Source organism: Hydra vulgaris, chromosome 03 (assembly GCF_038396675.1).
Source record: "Hydra vulgaris chromosome 03, alternate assembly HydraT2T_AEP".
In the NCBI taxonomy this organism is placed as follows: Eukaryota; Metazoa; Cnidaria; class Hydrozoa; order Anthoathecata; family Hydridae; genus Hydra; species Hydra vulgaris.
This window is the reverse complement of record NC_088922.1, coordinates 67,405,001-67,429,387: the sequence shown is the minus strand read 5'-3', so window position 1 is coordinate 67,429,387 and position 24,387 is coordinate 67,405,001. Positions and strand designations below refer to the sequence as shown.

The window sequence follows — 24,387 nt, the reverse complement described above, 5'->3', positions numbered from 1 at the left end:
TTAAAATCGAAGACAGTTAAAAAAAATAAAGGTATTCATTTAATCTTAAATTTTAAATTTCCTATTGTTTTGAAAAGATACTTTTAAATTTAAATTAAAAGATATTTTTGAATGGTTAACATTTTTGTTGCAATGGTTTTTTTATAACTACGAAGAATAATTTGAGTGATATTTTTATTTATAATGCATGAGTTTCTTTACAATATACTTATTTAAGTTTTTTCAATAATGCAACAAAAATTTGTTAACTTTTAAAACTGAAAAGCTTTTAAGGTAAAACTTAAATTTATGATTCTTTTGTAATTAATTGCACAAAATTTATTTACTTTTTTTAGACAGTAAGAAATCATTAAGCCTCAAAATCAATTAAAAATCAATTACTTTGACTGGAAGAAGCCAATATACTGAGATAAACCGAAACAAGCAACAATAAAAACACAGAAAAAAAAACATTTAAGAAAGCTAGGCAAGGCCAACAACAGAAATATATGATTAGAAAACAGTATTTTTTTCTAAACTTTTTATATTCAATGTCAGTTTTCTCTATTTGTTATGGCGAGTTCAAATTTTTATCTTTCGTTAATCGCAGTGATGAGAAATCAAAAGTCACCTTTATATCTATGAGCAGAATTACTGAAACACGTTTAGTGTCAAATACTATATTGCTTAACATGAGTGCATCTCATCAATCATTATGTATGAATAAATGTATTAAAACTACAAATTGTACTTCGTATAATATTTTTAAAAACAGTGAAAGATTGTTTCAATGTCAATTATTATCGGAAAATAGATATTTAAATTCAAATCAGTTAGAAAAAAAAAATGGTTGGACTCATGCTAGTATCCAGGTTAAAGTTTTATTTTAAAGTTTTAAAAATAAATTTAAGTTTTGTTTTGAAATTTTAAAAATAAATTATGTAGTTTTAAATTTATTTAACTTGAGCTTTTTTTATAGAATATTCCGTGTGAAAGATCACCTTGTAAAAATAATAGTACGTGCATACCATATTATGATGAAAATAGCTTTTTTTGCATTTGTTCTCCAACATTTATAGGACCGTTTTGTAAGATTCTAGTTTTTTTTTTTATTAGTTTTACTTTCAAATTTAATATTTGTTGAATGACTGATTTATATGAAGCAATAAATATTGCAGTTCAATAAATCATGAAAAGAATGTAGGCTTTTAAAAAACAAACTTATTCAATTTTTAATAATAAAAATGGTAATGATCGAATACTACAATAAAAATAACTTGAGTGACATTTAAAAATATAATAAGCAAAAGACTCTAGTCAGTTTTACCTATCTTAGTTTGGTATAAAATGGAAGTATTCAGATTTAAATCAGATCTTTTCAAAACACTTGAACAACCTTATAACACTTTCTTTTGTACTCTTAATTATCTTTATTCTGGTATTTGACACTGCATCTATTAGACGTTTAATTTTAAAGCTGGAGGCGTATGTTGTAAGCAGAAAACTTTTTACGGTGAATAAATGGGTTTATAAGTTAGAGACCTCAACGAGTCAAACAAGGTAATGATTTATCTACACGTAATAATGCTTTAAGTGGTGTACCTCAAGGATCCGTGCTCGGAACGTTGTTATTTTTGGTATTTGTTAATGGTTTACCAGATTGCCTTCATAATGTAATAAAACTGCGTGCTGATGACACAGCGATTTTATCAACAGTTGAAAATAAAGAAAAAGTTGAAACGTTTCAAACTGATTTTCTGGGTAAAGCTGTCGTTTGGTCACTAAATGGTTACATATTTTTTAATTTTGACAAATGCCTTATTATGCATTATGGTACAAATAACAAAAGTCATACTTATCTAATAATGGTAAAAAAGTTGAAAAAACAGCTTTAGTGGCAGACTTGTAAATAAAACTTTCAAAAAATATTGAATGAAAACAAGAGGTTATATCATGATCTTCAAAGGAAAGTTCAATTTTAAGATAAATAAAAAAAACCTTTGCACATTACAACAGTAACTTAAGAAAATTATTTTATGAAGTATTTGTACGACCGCATTTTGGTGCCACAGTATTGTCCGTATATATAAAAGACCTTAGTAATTAAGAAGAAGTTCAATTTTAATTTAATAACTATGGAGCAGAAAAGATATAAAGTAGACATAATAAAGATGCACAAAACGTTTAGAGAAATAGAATATATTGTTATTCCACCATTATTTAAAAATTAAAACAGGTAGGTAGCAAGTTTAGAGACGACACGGATATTATTAGCTATTCACTCAAATATAACTTTTTACCAAACAGAATTGTACCATTATGAGATTCTCTGCTGGAAAAAGCTGTCAACGTAAAATCGTTAAAGAAATTTAAAAAGATTTATGATTAAATGTATAAGTGACAAACTTTACACATAAATGAAAACTTCCATTGATATTTTATAAGGCTATCAAAGTGTGCAACGTGGAACCGGAAAACCTCGTTTAACAAAAGAAGATTTTTGAAAAACGGAAAAACATTTAAATCGAACTTTTTCTGCGTACATTATACGTATTATTATACGTACAATATACGTATTACCTGTTTTCTAACCCGTAACTTTTCTTTCCTAATCGAAGCCTAAGCTGCAAGAGTAGCACATTTACAACAAAATGTTTTGTGAGGCAATGAAGATATGCGGGCGCTCCGTTAGTGGCTCGTGTTAAAAACTCTATAAATTTATAACGATTAATGATTCAAAAGTTCTTTTAAATTTTTTGATTAAAAATAAGTAACAAAATTTATATATAAATATATATATATATATATATATATATATATATATATATATATATATATATATATATATATATATATATACATATATATATTAAAATTTGATTCGTAAATTTCCTTTAAATGTTCTAACTCATCTATTAAATTAAGGTGAAAAATTGATGCTGTCCTCAACGCAAATAGATGCAGCTTTCTCACACAGCAGATCTTTTTCTAAAATTATGTATTTCCATACAACACCAAATGTTTCATCAAGATCTTTGGCTGCCTCAAATAAACAATTCATATTACCAATGACACAGTCTAAAATAGCATAAAAAACATTGCACTTGAAACAAAGTTCTGCACTGGTGTTGCCTGATTTATTTTTCGGTTCCTTATCTCAAAATCTACGTTTTTTTCCGACAATATGTCATTTGTAACAATACCCAGATTTTCAGCAACAAGTTTACATTCGTTTAAAATTGAATTCCAGTTGTTTCTCAATTATAAGAGGTTATCAATTAAGCTTTTTAATTTAAAACCTTCACATCTAATTTTGCATCTCTGACTCGCAGAACTGAGTTTTTGTAACTGATGTGTGTTAAAACTTTAAACCAGGTGCTCGCGAGTATGCTGCACTCAAATGAACACAAGAATTTTTCAAAGCATTTGATATCTGATCAAGTTTCGGCAGTTAGATCTAGCATTTTTAAGTTTTATGACTTTTAAGTTTTATTTAAATCTATAAAATCAGTGCTTACAATAAGATGATTTAATAATTATAGCTCCAATTTTAAGAATTATGCCTTAATATTTTTTTGGCTATTGCGTATACTTTTTATGATTATAAAAATGATAATAACTCGTTTTTGAAAAAAGTGTGGCTTGTCATTGTTTCACAATAAGCCCTTCATATATATATATATAAATATATATTTATATATGTATATATATATATATATATATATATATATATATATATATATATATATATACATATATATATATATATATATATATATATATATATATATATATATATATATGTATATGTATATATATATATATATATATATATATATATATATATATATATATAAATATATATATATATATATATATATATATATATATATATCCAAAATTTCTTTTAAACTTCAAAAATGTCAATAAGATAAACTTTTTCATCTGTAAAACCATTTTTTTAAATAAAAAACAATACATTTTTTGACTAACACAAGTCATCTTCAGATAAAACTAAGTATTTAAAATTTTTTAATATACCAATAAAGGTGTTTAAAAAAAACAATACAAAATATAATTATTGTTGCACAACTTAATAATAACATATTCACAAAAGTACAATAAAATTATTTAAAAAGTTTATCATGACATACTGAAGAAATAGAAAATAACAAAAGAACAGGCTAAAAAAAGAACAGAAAAATATTTGCAACATGTATAAAAAGTAGCAGCTTAAATGAAAGTGTCATTTGTAGATTATTAGAACTTTATTACGATAAAACGTAGCACCAACCTTGAAAACCTGATATGATACCAACGGTGTTTTCATGCGCATCAATTCATCCCAGCCTACACACTATACTACGCCGACGTTAAAAAACGCCTGAAATCTTACACCAAAATTGTTCCAACGTTGGCGTAAGATATCAGGCGTTTAAAGCGTTTTTGCTGAGACATGCTAAAAAATGCTTTAAACGCCTGATATCAAAAAAAATTTGTTGTTGTCGGCTGGTTGGCCAACAACAACAAATTTTTTTTATGTACTTTATTGCAACGTTTATGTATTTGATTGCAACAACTATGCTTATTTTTGATTTTGCTAAAATGTTTTAGTTTTTAAAATTTTTTACTTGCGGTACAATATTCTGCGGAACAATATTATATTGATATTTATATTACATTGACACATCTGTTGCCTCCATCATTTAATAATTACCATTTGGAAAAAGTTAAAAAATGCATCTAATCAGTATGTTTTAACTTACTATATAATTTGAATGTGGTCAAAATAAATAGCACTAAATAATGGTCTTTACTAGAACTACAACTAAAATTAATACCCTGAATAATTTTGAAACAATTAATATCTTTAGTTCTATAAGTTTACTCCTTCCCTTGTTATAACGGCAGAAACCTAATATCAAAAAATGCTATTCAACAAATATTTTTAAATAAAATTATAAATCTAACAACTAATGTCTTTATTTTATGAAATACCACTGCGGTATTTATACACATTTTTTAAATAATAGTTACAACTATTTGTTGTAACAACGGCTGGCTAATTAAAACTTAACTAATTTACTATAAATGTAGTTTTTTAAAATCCAACATGAAATCTAACAAATATTTGAAGATTTCTAAAATCTGCTTTAATGAATTTTAATGACTGTGTCTGTATTAAAAAGATCCACACGTTCGCAAACAATCAAGTTGCAAGTTTTTGTAAAAAATTTGAGAGCTTTGAAAAGTTGTATAATCTTACTTGTTAAGTAACAATGTCGATATTGATTCAATATTCGACATACTAAAAACCTGAACAAATTTTTTTATGTAAACTGGAAAGAGTAAAAGAGTAAAAAAATTAATTATTTTTTTAATCTTACACTCAGGTAAGTTGATTGACCAAAATAATACGTTTGCTTCATTTAAGTTTTAAAAAGACAATAATATAAGACAATAAAGAAATAAGAGTTGTTTTTAACATTCCCATACGCTACCATACTGACAGTTTACAAACTATATATTTACATATACCAGAAAAACTGCTTTAAAACCAAAGGTTAACTAAGTAAAATGAAGTTTACTTATATAAAATAAGTTATTTTGTTTAAAATTTTATATTAAAAATATCTTAATTAAACGTTATACCTTCTAATTTTAGTTATATATTTAATTATTTACTTATTTCATTGATTATTTAACATTATTATTGGATTTTTTAACTTAATCATTACTTATATATTTTTAGGTGAAAAAGAACTGAATAAAATTGTAAGTAAAGTTACAACTACAAATTTAATTTTTTCTTTTATGTATAAAATTCATATGTAATCAACATAAGGCTGCATATGCAACCTTTAGGTCCCTAAATTGAGGTAGGTGTTTGGGTTGTTTTTTTTCTGGTCACACCACACTGTTTCACATTATACAGTTTCAACAGTAGCAACACAACAATAACAAAAACTTTTTTTTAATAATAATCTTACAATGAAAATAAACAATTATATAGCTTTAAGTAAACATTTGCTGTATAACAATTATGGAACAAAAAACCGAATAACCAATTTAGATGATGTTACTTAAGCAGAAGACAAAAGAATCACAAAAATATGATAATAATAGTACTTAAATAAATATAATAACAGTAATAAAATAATATAAACATAATAACACCAAGAAGATTAACTATAATGCTAATATTTAAAAAAAATAAATAATAATTGTAATAATAATAGTAAAAGTAATAATATCATTAATATATATATATATATATATATATATATATATATATATATATATATATATATATATATATATATATATATATATATATATATATATATATATATATATATATATATATATATATATATATATATATATATATATATATATATATATATATATATATATGTATATATATATATATATATATATATATATATATATATATATATATATATATATGTATATATATATATATAAAAGACAACAGATTTAAGTATCAAGTCTCAAAACACAACGCGAGCAGATAATAACCCTATAAAAACAAGGTTAATATGTTAATAAAAATTTTTGTTTATAAACCAAAAAACTTGTACTTTGAAAGTTACACAGCAAGCAAGAAATAATTAGCCCAGTATTGGCCGAGTTCATTGTTTTTCATTGGCACAATGTTAGCATATTGCGCTGGGCCAATATCGAAGTGATCATTTGCGTATGATCCGAACAATGCTCATTAACCAATGGCAATATGGTAAGTTTATCTAATGCTTAAAATATGTTAACCAAATATGTTAACCGAAAAACTTAATACACAAGTAAATTTACTTATCACTACAGTAATTACTTTATTGATCTGTTGATTATAAAAAATATTAAAATAGGCTTTTGTTAAAGTGCTTTTAATACTTCATATGATTAGAGACAGGTAAAGTTTATTACTTTTACAGTTAATTATTACAATTAGAATCTGGAATTAACATTTTTTTGACGTGGTTGCTTACTCCCTCGTTTGGAATCGTTTCTCTCTCCTTCACGGTTACACGACTTTAAAAGTTGAAGTTGTTACTTTAATAGTTTGTTGTTTCCAAGAAAAAAAACCAATTACCAGTTTATTCAATCAGTTTACTTATTATTAATAATTTATTTAATAATTTATTTAATCCATTTACTACTTAATTTAAATATTAACTAGCTATTGTAAAATAAATTAATTTTAATCTATTTTCTATAAAAAAACAAAACTTTAATAAGCTTATTTTTCTAAGCTCAAAAAATTTAAAATATAATATTTTTTCCTAGAACTTTTTACACAAAAATGTGGAAATTTAATGATATGTAAAATAATTTCAGCATTTCAATAAAAATAGTACATTATAAATTAAAATTTTTTAGGTTGAGGAATGATGGTAATTTTTATTTTTTATTTTTAAGCGATATCTCACAAAATATATAAAATAAATAAAAATTTTGGATTCTCAATGTGTACTAAAGTTTCTTTGACCATTATTTCAAATCTTGAAGTTGCAAATCTTTAAAATTAATCTCAGATAACAAGGAATAAACATACAATAAAAAGAGTATAAATGTTCATTTTTTACTTATAACAATTAGTTAGAACTTGCAGCTAATGAAAACAACACTGATCCGCTATTATCTCATTAATAATAATTATTTCATCCTCCAACCTTTAAAATATTATTTTGAAATTATTGAATATATTTTTGTACGGCTTAAGCATTTATAATATTGTAGTTATGCTTAAGCCGTACATAATTATATTCGATAACTATCAATTAAAGACCAACTAAAATACAATCTTCTAGATTGTAATTTATCTTGATTTTAACAAGCTTTAAATTTCGCTCCCTTTAGGTTGAAGGCGAGTCAAACACAACTCCCTAATTATCAAGAAAACTCCTCATTTTCTTTATCTTTTCTGTTATAACCCAGTGGATACTAGAACGTTTTGTGTTTAAATATTTTGTGTTTATTTACATTTTAAGCATACAAACACTTAATAAAGTAATTTTTATGCTGTTCTATTAAGAGCTCCCTTCAAATAATTGCCTATCAACTTATCGACCAACTCGAATTTTGCAGTGTTTCACACTAATATTCCAAAAAAGAAAAAAAACCATAGAAATCGTTCATGCCTTTTACTAGCTTGTAAAAAAATAAATCAAAATGTAAATAATAATAAGAAGAAATATGTAATGTAAAATTTCACATAGTTTTAAAAGGAACAAAATAAACGACATACACATCACATTAATTAAAAAGATACCTATAATTACTCCATACAATATTGTTTTTTTAAATGGTTTCCATATTTTCCAGCATTCTTAAACAAAGCTATAACACATTTTGACACAATCTCATCCAAAACATTATTAGCAGTAGCTGAAAAAGACTATTAAAAATCATAGAATATATTTATTTTGACCAGATTTTACTTTATGTAGAAAAAAATTATCCATAAATATAAACAAGAACATAACAGCTAATAAAACATTACTTTATTATTCAAAAAGATTTCACTTTCATCAAACCTTGTTATATCATTTATTTTATCATAAAAAAATTATGAACCTTCAAACTCAGTCTCTTCCTCCAGGACATTTACTACAGATAAAGACTTATTAATTTCAGACATTATATATGGTTTCAAAAATAATTAACTGGTTTTATTTAGCATAAAATGTTGAATAAAAACAGATAAACTTACATTTGGCAATTTTTTGCACTGTAATATTAGGACTAGCTTCTCTAATAGTGCAAACAGTTGTGATACGTTGCACTTTTCGTTTTAAAATTGATATTAAAAAACAAATACAAAGGATTGCAGACTCTTATCTTTTACTTAGACTTACATTGAAGTATTTTGTTTGGAATATTAGATATAGAACCAATTTTGAAAAGTTATCAAGAAGTTTATATACACGAGCTAAATTTAAAAAATAACCTGATTCTTGAAGTTTAAAACTTGAAGTCTTTGAATCACTTTATGCGTGCATCTTACATCTTTTTAGTTCTTTAGTCAAGATTTAGGTTGCCAATATTTATATTTGCCATTCTTTATAAAATAAAACAAATATTCTTCTATTTTTTTACATACAGTCACATGCCTAATTTTTTTATAATTTATGGTTGTTACTACTGAATAAAGTCTTCCTTTTAAAAAAAAAAAAAAAATCATTGCTCAATATTATGTATACAAAGTTATTTCTACTAGAAGTTCTACTTGTATAAATAATGTAGAGCAAATGCTAGCTGGAGTAGAAATAATCTAGATATAGCTTTATACATACATTAAAAGATTTTTTTATGAAATTTTTCTAACCTAAACTTATTTTGTTTTTGATTATGATCATTTCATTGTAACTATACTTGCATCTTTGTCACTCAAAATTATTTATTTTTAAAGAAAGTTTTACAGACATAAAAAATTCAATATATATAAAAAAATTAATTATAATCAAAATACATATATATATATATATATATATATATATATATATATATATATATATATATATATATATATATATATATATATATATATATATATATATATATGTATATATTATATACATATATATGTATATATATATATAATATATATGTATATATATATAATATAAATATATATATATATAATATATATATACATATATATGTGTATATTATATATACACATATATATATATATACATATATATATACATATATATATATATATATATAGACATATATATATATAGACATATATAAATATATATATATATATATATATATATGTATATATATATATATATGTATATATATATATATATATATATATATATATATATAAATATATATATATACATATAAATATATATATATATATATAAATATATATGTAAACAAACTGTTTTTTGAATACGTAGAACTCAAAGACTCTAAAGTTTTGAAACAAACTTTATGCATGTATTACACATTTCTGTTATACTTTAGTTAGGATATAGTTTTGTCAATATACATTATACTCTATTTGAATAATTTATATTGACAAAATAAAGTATATTATATATAAGTAAGTAAATATTTTTGTATAAAATAAGTAAATATTTTTTTATTCGTCTATTTACTAGCAGAAAGCAACCCGTCATACGGGTTATGATCGGTCTGTTACGTTATTAATTTATAGTGGCTGTTTTCCACAATTAAAGTTGCGAAACATTAAAAACACTCTTTTAGAAAAACGCCTTCAAATTGACAAAATTAAACCATTTATCAAATTAGCATAAAAAGTATGAGGAGGTAAAATAATTTACCAATTATTTAACATTATTTGAGTAGTTTACAATTGACATTGGTCATAGCAGTGTGTAAGACAGAGCCATTTTCCTCGACAGTACTAATTTCAACACAATACGTTTTTAGTTACTGACACAAAATAATAACACTTTATATTGCTTTAAAGTGACGAATAACTAAAAGCTTATTTTTGTTATATTTTTTATAACATGAACTTTAATTAATTATTAACATTGAATAATAATTGAATAATAAGAAGTGAACGTAAATTATGCAGGAGTTATTAATTTTTAAGGATTCCCGTGATACATTTTTCTTAAAAAAGAAAACTGTCTTTAAAACGTTAAATTCACACAACTAAGTAAATTTATTAAAAATGGCTAAGCAATTGAGTAGAAATACCTTAAAAAAAAAAAAAATTTACAATCGAACATGTGTATAACAAATTGAAAAAAATATGTAATATTTGATCTTTTATATTGCATTAATGCGTCATAGGACAAACTTAAAATAAAAATTGTAACAGATAAGTAGACATAAAAGAAAAAAACAAACAAACAAATTGTAAAACAATTTACCTGCTTTTCGGTAGCCTGTTGTCATTCTTAAGTTGCTGTCATGATGCAGCTTGTCGGTGTTGTTTTATGACGTTATTTCATGCTTTTAGTAACTTTGGTTTAATTTAAAAGACATCACAATAGATTTAAAATATTTTAATTAAAAAGCAAAATAACAAATGCTTCAAGGAGCCAAACTATAAACCTTAAATACAAAAAATCAAATTGAGATATAAATAAGTTGCATTAATATAGCTAAATATATTGTCTTGGCTTTTAGTAAATTTTAAAAGCAGTGTTTTCAATAAATTAAACTACCGATTAATTTTTTTTTAACAATAGAATGTAGCATCATTATATTATGATAATTGGGTAATGAATCAATTTAACTATATTTAGGTTTAATCGGTGAAAAACAAATAAAATTTTAACTGAAAAAGACCAAAAAAAATTTTTATTTTTATTTTTATTTTTATAATTTATTTCGTCATTTTCATAATAAGTTATTTACAAAGTATTTTGAGTAAAGATATGACCAGAGAAGGCAGAAGACAAAAGTCTTATCATCTAACCCCGTTGTATCGTTTGCACTATCATGAATCTATCATAATATTTTACAATATCAATAAAATAATACTTTTAAATAAACATTCTACATTTTTTTTTACATTAAAAAAAATTTTCAAATACATGAAAATACATATGTATAAAAAAAAAGAAATAAATACAAATTTAGATGAACAAGCAGAAAAAATAATGTTTTGCTTTTAAGCAAACGAAAGAAAAGTTAAGAATTAAAAAAAGAAGATATTAAAAATAAAATAGAATTTGAGATTTGTCATAATCAAGAAACTGTTTTTTTTAAAATAACTTTGAAAGTTTGAAGTGAAATTATAGTTTTACTTTCCATTGGAAGGAACGAGTTTCACAAATGTGGCCCTCGGTATGTTATTGAGAAACTAGACTGTTTTAATTAGGTTTTTGGTACCTAATAGTTATGCAATGAATGCTTTGTTTGATATTTATGATTTATAATAACAAAAAGGTCGTTAAAAATATTTGGTAGCATACGATATTTAAATCTAAGCATGAATAAAAGAATACGCAAGTAGTAAAGTGTTCAAACATACATATGTAGAGGATTTAAAAAAGCACTGTGTAAAGATAATAAACAAATTTTGTAAAATATTTTCATATAAGCTCTCAGCAACTTGTATAATAATCTCAATAACTTATGGTATGTAAACAATAAATCGTGGTGTTAAATAACTCAATATGCGGTGTAAACTTAATATCAGATTCCTAATAATCTCAATTACTTCTTGTATTTAATAATATCTTGTAAAATACAACATGGTAATCAAGTTTTAACATTTGCTAGCTATATACCATACCAGCAATGTATTTAAAATGGCTCAATATTTTTTTAGTATTTACAATGTTAAACATACTGGAACAGAAATGACCAGATGATTAAATACAGGAATCTCATTAATATATAACTATTTTCAATAGTTATTTATCCATGACACATGAATGTAGAGTGAGTATTGTTTATGTTCTATACGTTGTATACGTGTATATAAAAATGAACACTAAGACTATTTTTAGTAATAAATCTTTATGTTATCATTAGCGCTTTATATTTATACATACATCTTTTCTGAAAAACCGCCATCTTACTTTGAGCACGTTTTTCCGCTAATATCCAGTGACCTAATCAAAATGTTTTATTATAAAAATGCTGTGCTATAATAGAGCCACAAACTCAAATAAATTTTTTTTCACTATCCCGGAACCGTACTGGCCTCTGTCGGAGTCGCCCTGACTTGCGTACTTCCACTAGTGCAACACTCGATTCCATTACGGGGGAAGTTTGCTGGCCCCGTCCTTTTCTGTGTAACTTTGCACTGCATTGCTGACTGTTGGTTTCTGCGTGCATGGTAGTTACTTCACGTTAGAAGTATTCGTTTGCAATGAAAACGGGTTTATTGACGATTTTTTAAGTAGTGGTTGATGATTAGTGCATTCAGGAAACGTGATTACGGGATTTGAATCGTATTCCAAAAAATCGGAAAATTGCTGCCGTATTTAATTATTATGTCAATAAATGACTACGCCGTCAGTTAGGAAATTAAAATTGGCTGTTTCTTTCTGTTTTATAATGGTGATATTCTGGTGGTCGAATGAGGGGTGATTTGGTATAAAAATAAGAGTCGATTTACCGTAGTTTCAATATAATTGCCTTGTCAAGCGATTAACTTTTTTATTGCTTCCTTTAATGTTTTCACCGTGCGTTTGGCTTGTTACGTTCGAAGAAGAGTGATACGGTGCTGTAAAAATATGTCTTAATGAGTTTGTTTTGACAAATTTAGCAAAGACAGCACTGCTAAATAAAGTTCCGTTATCACTAACAATTACTTCGGGAATCCAATAAACCGCAGTTATGCTTCTCAATTGCTCAATGGTGTTTTCAGATTTGGCATTTTTCATCACTATTGCCTTAATCCATTTTGAATAAGCATCGCATACGATTAAAAAGTTTTCTAAAAATAGACTTGCATAATCAAGCTATATTCTCCATGATTAACTAGGATATTCCCAACGGTGTATTTGTGCATTATTATGGCTTCTTCTAGGCGTTTCACACAACAGGCATCAACGCACCATTTCCTCAATCAATTTGTCCATATTGGGCCACCACACGTAACTTATTGCTAAAGCTTTTATGTGTACTACACCCGGATAGGGATTGTAAAACTCTTTTAACATCATCTCCTATAACGATGCGGGTATTACAATTCGGTTTCCTACATTAGAATTCCTCTTTCGACTCATAACTTATATTTTATAGCTACAAAAGGTTTAAACCCTGTTTCATTGGGAAACTGCAATTCACTAAGAACACAATCTAATACTCTTCTTATGATTGGATCTTGTGCCGAATAGATTTTTACATTTTTAGCTGAGACTGGTGTGCTGAATAGTTCCATCGTTAAAACTACATTTTCTGCTACTGATGACTCGGTATTTTAAATTGGTAATCTGCTCACGCTGTCTGTATTTCCATGTGTAACCCAACTACGGTATATCAAATAACAGTTGTAAGCAGAAAGGGTTAACTCCCAACGCTGACTCCTTGTAAGGGCATGGATGAAATAGACTTTCCTTGAGCTAATAAACCCAATAAAGGCTTGTGATCTATCACAAGAGTAAAATATCTCCCATATAAATACTGGTGCAGCTTCTTTACGGTAAAAACGAGAAATAATGTTTAATTCTCAATTTGAAAATAATTTTGTTCAGCAGTGGATCACGTTCTGGATATGTAAGTAATCGGATGTGTACTACTGTATCCTTAAGTTGTCCAGAACATTTTGGAACACTCCAGAATGTTTTTTATTTAAAGCATTTATCATTGATGAATTGGGACTTTTTGGATTTATGAGCTTGTATGAAAAATTTTTTCGCAATTAATTTTAATTTTTCTCAGCCAATTTCTGCCAATCAATGAAGATATTTTACATGGAGTGATTATTAAAGTTAGCAAATTAGTCTGCCCATTTATTCTGACAGAAAGCTCAACTTTCCCCACTGATGATACTACTTCCACACTGAATGTCCGCAAAAAAGATTTCGTTGAATGAGCTTCCTTCCTCGCGAGTTCCTTTTTTTGCAAGCATGTAAATGTTTTTAGACACATTACTGACACAGACGCTCAAGCGTTGAGCTCCATTTGTGTACAAATACCTTCAATTTCTATGTCAATCATGATTGGTTTTATTTTATTTGAATTGTTTTAAATACGATATAGCTCTTCTTCATTTTGATCTTTATCAACCTCATCTATCGTGTGTTGGGTTGTTGTATTCTTCTTTTTACGACGTTTCCTTGTTGTGTGTCCCTTATTGTGGCAAAAAAAAAACACTTCTGACCTTTGAAAAAACATGTCTCTGGATTATATTTTCCTCCGCAAAAAAAACATTCACGTTCATAATGCTTTCCGACTTGATTTCAGCTTTATTGATTGTTGCTGGGATGGTAAGTTTTTGAAGGCTTTAAATTATTGCTGCTTGATTTGCTACTGCTTCCTTATTTAGTACAATGTCTAATGTCTTTTGTAACGAAAAGCTAGATCCTTCACTCAGTAGTCTCCTTTGTATTAGAGAGTCATTAATCCCATACACTATTCTATCTCGCAGTATTTCATCCAGTGTATTTTCATAAACACAATGGGTTGTCAAAGCGCTGAGATCAACTATAAAGAGACAGCAGCAGGTCAGTTGCTACTGACTCACTAGTGTCTCTATTTCTTGAATTGAATTTAAAAAGTTTGGCTATCGGATTTGGGTTTGGTCTCTTGTGGTTGCTCATCAATTTATATAACTTAGTTAACGATCTATCACTCGTTTTTTCCGGTGCTACCAAAGACTTAAACAACTTGTATGTCACATGCCCACTTGAACTAAAAAAGATAGCTCTTTGTTGCTCCTCATTAATAATGTCATTAGCAATAAAGAAAAAATCTAGTCTCTTAACATATTTGTCCCAATCCTTATCTGAGTTAAATTCTAATAAACTTCCTAAATGGGAAGCCATCACATTAACGAGCTATTTAATTTGTACTACTCATTACAACAACCATATCAACTCAATAAAATAAAATTACCAATAATTAAACCACTATGTAATGCAATAAATTTATCTTTGTCTCAAATGTTATATACGTTTCATACGGGTATATAAAAATAAACACTAAGAATATTTTCAGTAATAAATCTCTTTGTTATCATTAGCACTTTATATTTATACATTCGATCCCCACCACGTCCCTGGTAGTACCGCGCTCAACTTGTTTCTCCGCGCAGCGGCCTTGTTCGTCAAGGTTCGTGTTTCGGAGTTATAGAGTTGAGAGAGGGTTATAACCACTATTAAGTAACCTCCTCGTCTGTAGTGGCCTTCTCGGCCTTGAGGAGGTGAATAACAAAAAAAAAAAAAAAAAAAAAAAAACATATATCAGTTCTGAAAAACCGCCATCTTACTTTGGGCACGTTTTTCCGCTAATGTTCAGTGACGTATTCAAAAAGTTTTATCTTAAGAAATACCGTGCTACAATAGGGCCGCAAACACAACCTTTTATTAAACAGGATCTTTTAGCCTGCTTCCTTTGTTTTAAAGTCTTTTTTTGCTTGAAAATATTTTGCACATATAAATGATGAGTTAGTTGGTATACAGTTTAGCATATTTACAAATAGCTTTATTGTTTAAGCTTTTTATGGTTTGTAAATAATCATTGATATTGACAAAACTTTTTGTAACTTTTTATGTTTTTTAATTCTTCATTGAAATTAAATGAAACTACTGTCACTAAATCTTGTTTTAAATCGTTCAATAAATAGCCAACCAGACAACTTTTAATATTCTTTGTTCTACCAAAAAAACTTTTAGTTTATGTTGAACAATTAAACCACTTTCATTCGAAACCGCAAAAAAAACTTGCCTTCTATTTTTCGGTAAAAATGTGGAATGTTAGGCCGTATACTTCAGGCCATGTTGCAGTGAATTTTCATTTTTAGAAATCATTTAGCCTGGGTGTAAAAAATTTATAAACTCATTTAAATACTTGAAAATATAATGGGTCCCTAATTTTAAATAAAAAAGTTTTTCAAAAGTTTATTAAGTTAGGTCTCAAATGAAGCGAAACTATACAAAAACATTCTAAAATATTGATCATTTTACAATAAAATAATTATTTTTAGTATTCCGATTATTACTTTTAATTTACTTGATTACGTTTCCGTCATAAGAATGATGGAAACATAATCAAGAAAATTTTTTTTTTTTTTGTTGGATTTTATCTTGCAAAGATTTCGTGTTACTGATGTTACTGATGTATCTAGAGTTTCAGAGAGGACTTTGCATTTAAAAATTTCATGTTTGACAGCACATATAATGGTGGACCGTTTTTTAAACGAAAATAAAAGTTTGTTAAAGGGAGCAGATGCAGAATTTGAAGTAATATATACCAGAGATTTCCCTTTTCCTTTTTTCATTGCCCAAAAAACACAGAAAACAAACAGAAACTTTGTTTCTGTGCCCGGACAGACCACAGCAAGTTGTCTCTCGAGGCACAGAAACAAAGCTACTTTAATCAGAAAATATTTTGAATTATCAGAAAAAAAATCAAAAGATTTTATTTGTGGTGGCAGGCAATTGATTCGTGATAATGCATTAGCTTATTGCATTGACTCTAAATGAACTAGTCATTCTTATAAATAGATGCGAAAGTAGTCTTTAATAGCAGGTCATATAGTATTTCCATTTTATTTAATCTATGCAAGTCAAAAAAGTTGTTATCTATTAGATGAACATATTTCTATTACAGAAACACGTGCTGAAATTAACGTTCAAGCAAAACTTGATAAAACTACTGAACGCCTGATAAAAGCCCAGTATGGAGTTCTTAAAAATTGCACTTTTACTTCGCCATTCAAATTAACTTGCAAATGGGAATGTGATGGGATCTCTAGTCACAACACTTATAAACAGAGATTTGCAAACTGATGAGTTTTTGTTTGCTACTGATGAGTTTTTGTTTGTATTTTCAAGTATTCCGTTGAGATTGAGTAGCGGCCAAAATATTATTTGGCAAAATACGCGTCCTTCATTCACACCTTTTTGCCAATTATTTTTTCAAAATTAATATTTTTAAAAGAAACAAACTTAGAAGTATCTTGACTTATTCCAACATCTATAAGATTTGGCAAATCTCAAACTGCTGTTAAACACGACCGAATACTCAAAATTATGAACGGTGAACTAAAAAACTTATTTGTTAAAAAAGGACATGATGGTTTTGGTCTGGCGTTTTTTCATGCGTGGATTTGTTTATTTTTTTGTGAATGTTAAACATTAGTTATTAGGCTTACTAGGTCTATGGAAAGTAAAAATTTGTGCATGTTACACATTAGCTATTAGGCTTACTAGGTCTATGGATAGTAAAAATGTGTGCATGTTACACATTAGCAATTAGGTTTACTAGGTCTTTGGATAGTGAAAATATCAGTTTTTCATTAGATGATAACTGTTGAGAAATTATTATTTTATTTTATGTTATTAACTAAATTATAATTAGTATATTTTTTTATTTTTGGCAAAGTTTTATCACATAATTTATGTGTTAAAATAAAGTATTTATTTTTATTTTCTAATTAACTTTTTTCATAAATAAATTTAAAAATTCTTTAAACTATAAAAAATACTTACATATAAAAACTTAGAATAATCAAAATATTTAACTACATTCTTATGAAATTGCAGAACAAAATAGTTTTGTTTTGTATAAAGTAATACACTGTGTAGCATTGCCAATCGTAAACCGATCTTTGGTACATAAACGATATTACCAGCGCGGTGGTGCTGATCACAATCCAATAATAACCATGCATGGAACATGCATGAAGAGTTATATGGGATAATAAGACGGAGAACTTGAACTATCGCAACACTTCCGTATGAAATTGACAGTTTTCCCCATAAGTTATACCATGAAGGTCCGTAATCTATAATTTTCGGAAGTTTTTGGTCCCATTATGGGTGACATACATGGCTAATTTTTCCTAAATTTCTTTAACATTTAAATTACCATCACCCAATTTACAGGTGCTGGATTTATTGACTAATACAATTTGCAACTATTTTTTGTTACCATTGAAACTTTCCTTTTAGCAGCATTTGGAATTACTTCACAAGCAAAATTCAATGTTCAATTTGATCCAAAATGACCAGTTTTCTTATTTATACTCAAAAAGGATTCAGAATCTGCAGCTATTGCTCAATTAAAAGTTATTAGAAGGTCATTTTTAGTCAATGTGTTTAACCAACTACTGCAACCTTACGTTAATGCATCAGCTAAGTTATCATTTAAAGGGACAAGATTTACATCAATTTTTATACCGTATTCATCTAGTAGTTATTAAAGCATGCTTATTCTTTATCATATCAACGTTTGAATAGTCGCCTTTGACTTCAATCTTGGTTTATCACTAAGTAAATTAGAAATCCATAAAACACTGTCATAGAATCTGTATAAATTGTCCCTTTCTTCAACTTTCACACAAAAGCCATATATATCCCTCACAATACCGCGACTAACTCTGCCATGTTTACGCAAACATCGAACTGTTCTTTTCGCATCCATGTTGCGTTTTATACAGTTGTATAACCAATTTGGATAACAGCATCCTTGACTAAAGAATTAACGTCAGCCCACACTCTTCCCTCATTTCTATGCACAACCCAATCCCCATAAGCTGGATAGGAACATTTAACAATAGCACAGGTTTCTAAAAGTATTTTACATTTTCTTCACAAACCTCATCGTCCCAACTATTTGTCAAACTAATAATATATCTTTTCATAAGACTACAAACAACCCTAAACAAACCAGACGTTGGCAAATGAACCATTATTTTTCCACAGACAAAAAACACTGCTTTGCTCGTTAACTGTTTTGGAATTTCCTTAAATTAATTTCCTTTGGACAATATTAGCTTTTCATCAACTTTTTGCACACATCATTTCATTACGTAGTTTCTATTACCGCCGATCTGTTGACCTTCTTTGCTCTCTAAACCAAATTTTTGTAGTGTCTCTTAACATAATCAAGAGTTGAGATAAGCTTTACGTTGATCCATGAATGTTGGTTTGTTTGCCATTCTTTCTCAATTTATAAACGTATATTTCTGCATCTCTTGTATACGCCTCAATGAAAATGTTAGTTTCTCTCTAATCCAATACAGGTCGAACTTTATTGACTTTACTTCTTTGAGTTATAGCCATTAAAGAAATTTTCTTTTGGTGTTTTTTATTTGGGCGGTCCTATCAGGTTTTAATCATACTTAAGAGAACATCAACACACAAGAAAATTTTTATTGTCGCCTAGCTTCTTGTCAGAACTTTTTCGCCTTAAAAGTTTTTTTTTTCTCCTTCACAGACGACATTGTAAATGAGCAATTTTAATAACAAGCTAAACAATTATCTAAAAGAAGAAATAATAATTTATAAACAAATATTAGAAAATATATCACATACATAATATGTTTGTATAGCAGGTTGAAAGGCATTCATGGCTATATAAATTCAACTTTTAAATCTTATAAAATTAAAAAGAAAAAATTTTCGCATGATCCATGTTAAAATTTTATTTTAACATTTTATCTTGGCCATTTGTTTTAACTCTTTGCATAATGTTGGATACATTAATGTCATTTGTTTATCATGCTGTTTAAAGCGGCTCTCACTTTTGGTAATATGACATTGAATGGGTCCATCACTGCTCAAAATCTTGATAAAAAAGTCTTGGGCAATCCCACGAAACTAAACGTAAGGACTTTTCCAACATTTTAGCAAAATAACCCAATTTCAAATCACCCAAAAATACATCGTTTCAAATTAGCCAATAATACATCTGCTTAATTTCCGACATTCAATTTTTGTTTTGTGAAAACCTTAAATGTGCATTTAAGGTTTTCACAAAACAAAAATTGCAAGCATCAAATGAGAACGCTGCTAATAGCAATCGCTTGAATATATTTGTATTTTCCTTATAGCGTCATAAATCAAAAAAAGTCATTTTCTAAAGAAGAATTAAAAAAATTAGTTTAAGTTTTTTAATTCAAGTTTTTCAATTTTCAAAGTTTCAGCAATAACTTTTATTCTTGGTATATACACAGCAGCATCTGAAGTTCCATCATAAGTTTCAAACATATCAAATGTTTCTATACCTGATTCCATGTCTAGATAGCTTGTAATTTTCTCGAATAAGCACGACACTAAAAATATAATATCTTTTACAAATTCTACGTAATATAAACACAAACAACAGCGTTGCATATTATAGTAATTTAAACACAACTATGATATGATTTTATAAATAGTCACTATATTATAAATTTATTTTACAACAAATACTTATAAATAGCCATTATAACAAATTTGCAGAACGAAAATGTCATGTGTGATGTCATGTGTGATGTCATGTGTGATACAGGTGAATAACTATAAGCTTTTTACAGGAATAACAATTAAATATTGAAAAACTGAAATTAAATATTGTAATCATAAAAAATCATAAGTATAAAAATCAAAAAATAGTAACATAATATAAAGCATAACAAATAAAATTAAAATTATTATAACAAACAAAACACATCTTATTATAACAATCAATACAAAAATATCATTAACTGAAAAAGTATATATTATATATATAATAAAATATATATATTAAAAAAAATAAAAGAGTATTGTCAACACTATAAAATTTGTCAGGTCACTATAAAATTAATCACACTATAAAATTTGTCAGGTCACCATAAAATTTATCACACTATAAAATTTGTCAGGTAAAATTTGTCATTTATCACATTTCACTGTTTAATTATCACTATCATATTAAAAAGAATTCGAAAAATAAAAACTTTTTTTTGCATTAAAATAAATAAAATTTTAATGCAACATAATGAAATAATAAGATTATTCAACTTGTGTACGGAGACAAATACATGGAAAACTACTCATATAGAGATAAGTTGCAGTTCAAATAAATTGTTTCTAGAGACTTTAAAGTTTTCTAGCTTTGTTGATGAAAATAAAAATATAAAACCTTCACAAACAAATAAATATTTTCCTCAAGCAAATGTTACATTATTATCCAAAAGAAGTAAATAACGAAAAAGACACTGTACGCCATCATTGGTAAATAAAACAATTCTCTCTATTTGATGTTTACAACAACCATTTTTCTAATTTTCAATTTTCAAAATTAAACTTTTTAAAATTGTTTTGCATGTTCAAAATCATAGATCAATGGACCACTAAAATATTTACCTTTAAGTAAATTAGGCGCAAATAGCTTATAGATATTATTATTTTTTAATCTTATGCATTGTTTTGTTTACCTTAATTTTCAAACTACTTGCTTATTTAGAAAATTTGTTTTTCTAATAGTTTTTTTAACTTGCCTAACATATTCTGAAATGGAAAATTGCTAAAATTATCAAGTGAACAAAACATCACCACATTTTTAGATAGTTGAATAAAACAGTGAACGTTGTAAATAACAAATTCTTTACCTTAAAGACTTTTACAAGTATTTTCAAATAAAAAAACTAATTCGAGGTCATATATAAACGACGATTTTGAGACAAACATTTGAGGGCACTAATGGATCAAAATAATGTAAAATAAAGGAAAAACTCAGTATCTTTCCACCCTAAAACTTTATGAGCAGAGCAACACTCCCCAAAAACTTAGAAGTAAAATTTTGTGCCAAGGAATGGAGACTACCAAACAACTGAACCATTGTACGATTATTGATTCAAACATGTTAAAGACCTGTCGGACTTTCCAATAAAGAAGCAATCGTTTTATGACTCCCAAACAAATCAGATGCGTATAGTCTAGACCCAACTAACTTTTTTGATAGTGTGTCCTTTAAAACTTTTAAATGTTGAAACCAACATTCAAAAGTATCAGAGGACACTTATGGAAATGTTGTTTTTTGTCAATCATATCAAAAAAGTCATTTGTAATTAGTTAGTTAGTTTATTTAGCCGTTTAAAAATGTTTACAATGTACAACAATATAAAAAAGTATGCAATTGTCTGGAGCAAGAAGAAGGCAAAAATAAGCCTTATTATCGAGCCCAATAGTAACGCTCCTAAATATATCCGTGTTATATAAGCAACAGCATTTAAAAAAAAGACAATTTTAAAATGTTAAGGAACAAAAAAAGTAATATGGTAATTAAAAAGTAATTAAATAAAAACAAAATAAAAATTAAATGTATTTAAAAAAATAACTAAATAAAAAAGAAATTATTAAAATGTAGAAAGAAAAATAAAAAAATTTTCTGTTTTTGGTTATAAGCTGAATGCAATTCGAAATTAAAATAATAAAAGTTTCTGTTACAATATCATAAAATATATTAAAGTAAGTTGAAGGTACTTCAAAAGTAATTATTCTCAATGAAAGTCTGATAAAGGCATTAAAATTCTAAATATTGACTTAGCTCTTTTTGTTATATAATTTAGATTTTATATTTTTGGAGCTAATTGACTTTAATAACTTCTAAAAATGACAGAGAAAACCTATCCGTAAGTACAAATTAACGTCTTAATTTAGATTTGAATTGCGGAAATATTTTTCTTGAATATTCACAATATGCTGAGTGTTTTTCCACAAAATTGGTCCCCAGTACTAAGTAGAATAAGAACATAACTTTAAATTATATTTTTGAGTAACAAAATTATTTTCTGAAAACTTGGGGTATTTATGGCTTACTTCTCTAAAATAATGATAGAACATTGTTGAAGATTGACCATGCATTATTTTATACATGAACTTTATGACTAGAAATAGGTTGATTTTAAACACATTTAATGCATTGAGTATACGTAGAAGTGGCTCATAAGGCTCAGTTCTTATTGCTCACAAATCGATTCTACATGCATGTTTTTGTTTAGTATAACTGTTTTTTAACTTAGCGTAGCTGGTGCTTGCCCATAGAATATTACCGTAAGTTAAACAGCTATGTATAAAGGAAAAATATAAACTTTTTAAAGATATAATATCTTTTACGATTACAGTTGTTTGTCTAGTAATATATTATTAACTTTAATACTGGAAAATTTTAAAGGAAGGTTTCCTGTTTTGGTTGATTTGTGTTCTAGATTAAGCGTTTATTACAAGTGAGCCATTCTTTTCCTTTGTTTATTTCTTCATTAACTACTTTAAAGAGGGTTTTAGTATTGCTATGACGACGAAACAGATTGGAGTAATCTGCAAACAAAATAAAATTTAATAAGTTCGAGGTAAGAGTAACGGTAACAATGATAAGATTGAGCTATGAGGAACTCCACATTTTATTATACTTTTTGTTGTTTAAAGATTGCAATATTAAAGTATTGCTGTCTATTTGATAAGTATTCCTTAAACCATAGTAAGTTATTGTTTTTTGTTCCATAATGCTCAGGTTTTTTTAAAAGACATAGTTGACTGTGTCAAAGACTTTAGATAGAATAATAAAGACTCCTAATGTAAAACAATTTTGATCAAAAACATTGGTTACATGAGTTACTAACTCGGTTAAAGCGTTATCAATTAAATGATTTTTTAAAGTCAAATTGCTTGTTGTACAACATGTTATTTACTGTTAAGTAGCTGTTTAGTCTATTATACATTATACGTTTGAATAGCTTAGAAAAGCATGGTAAAACTAATATTGGTTTATAATTCGAAGAATCCGTGTCATCACCAGACTATAGGTGATGAATATACACGACTCGTGCAACTTTTAATTCTTCTGGAACTGTGGATTGCAGGAGTAAAGAGAACGATTAAAAATGTGACGTAAAGAGGTTTCAATAATACAAAAACTTTGACTTTACAACATTTGTGCTAATATAATCAAAACCTACACTTGTGTTGTTTTTAAAATTATCTGGAGCAAATTGCAACTCATTAATATCTTCCTTAGATT

At 26.7% G+C, this 24,387-nt stretch overlaps 1 protein-coding gene across 1 annotated transcript in view; it reads left to right on the top strand.

The window, feature by feature from the left end:
- Positions 1 to 227: 227 nt before the first annotated feature.
- The window catches only part of LOC105849214 (uncharacterized), a 32,872-nt gene continuing 8,712 nt past the window's right edge, over positions 228 to 24,387 (top strand). Inside the window, exons 1-3 of the mRNA XM_065791975.1 lie at positions 228 to 851; positions 959 to 1,067; positions 5,732 to 5,754. Coding sequence (XP_065648047.1) covers positions 489 to 851; positions 959 to 1,067; positions 5,732 to 5,754 — 495 coding nt within the window. The 5' untranslated portion in view covers positions 228 to 488. The remainder of the gene's footprint in view (positions 852 to 958; positions 1,068 to 5,731; positions 5,755 to 24,387) is intronic.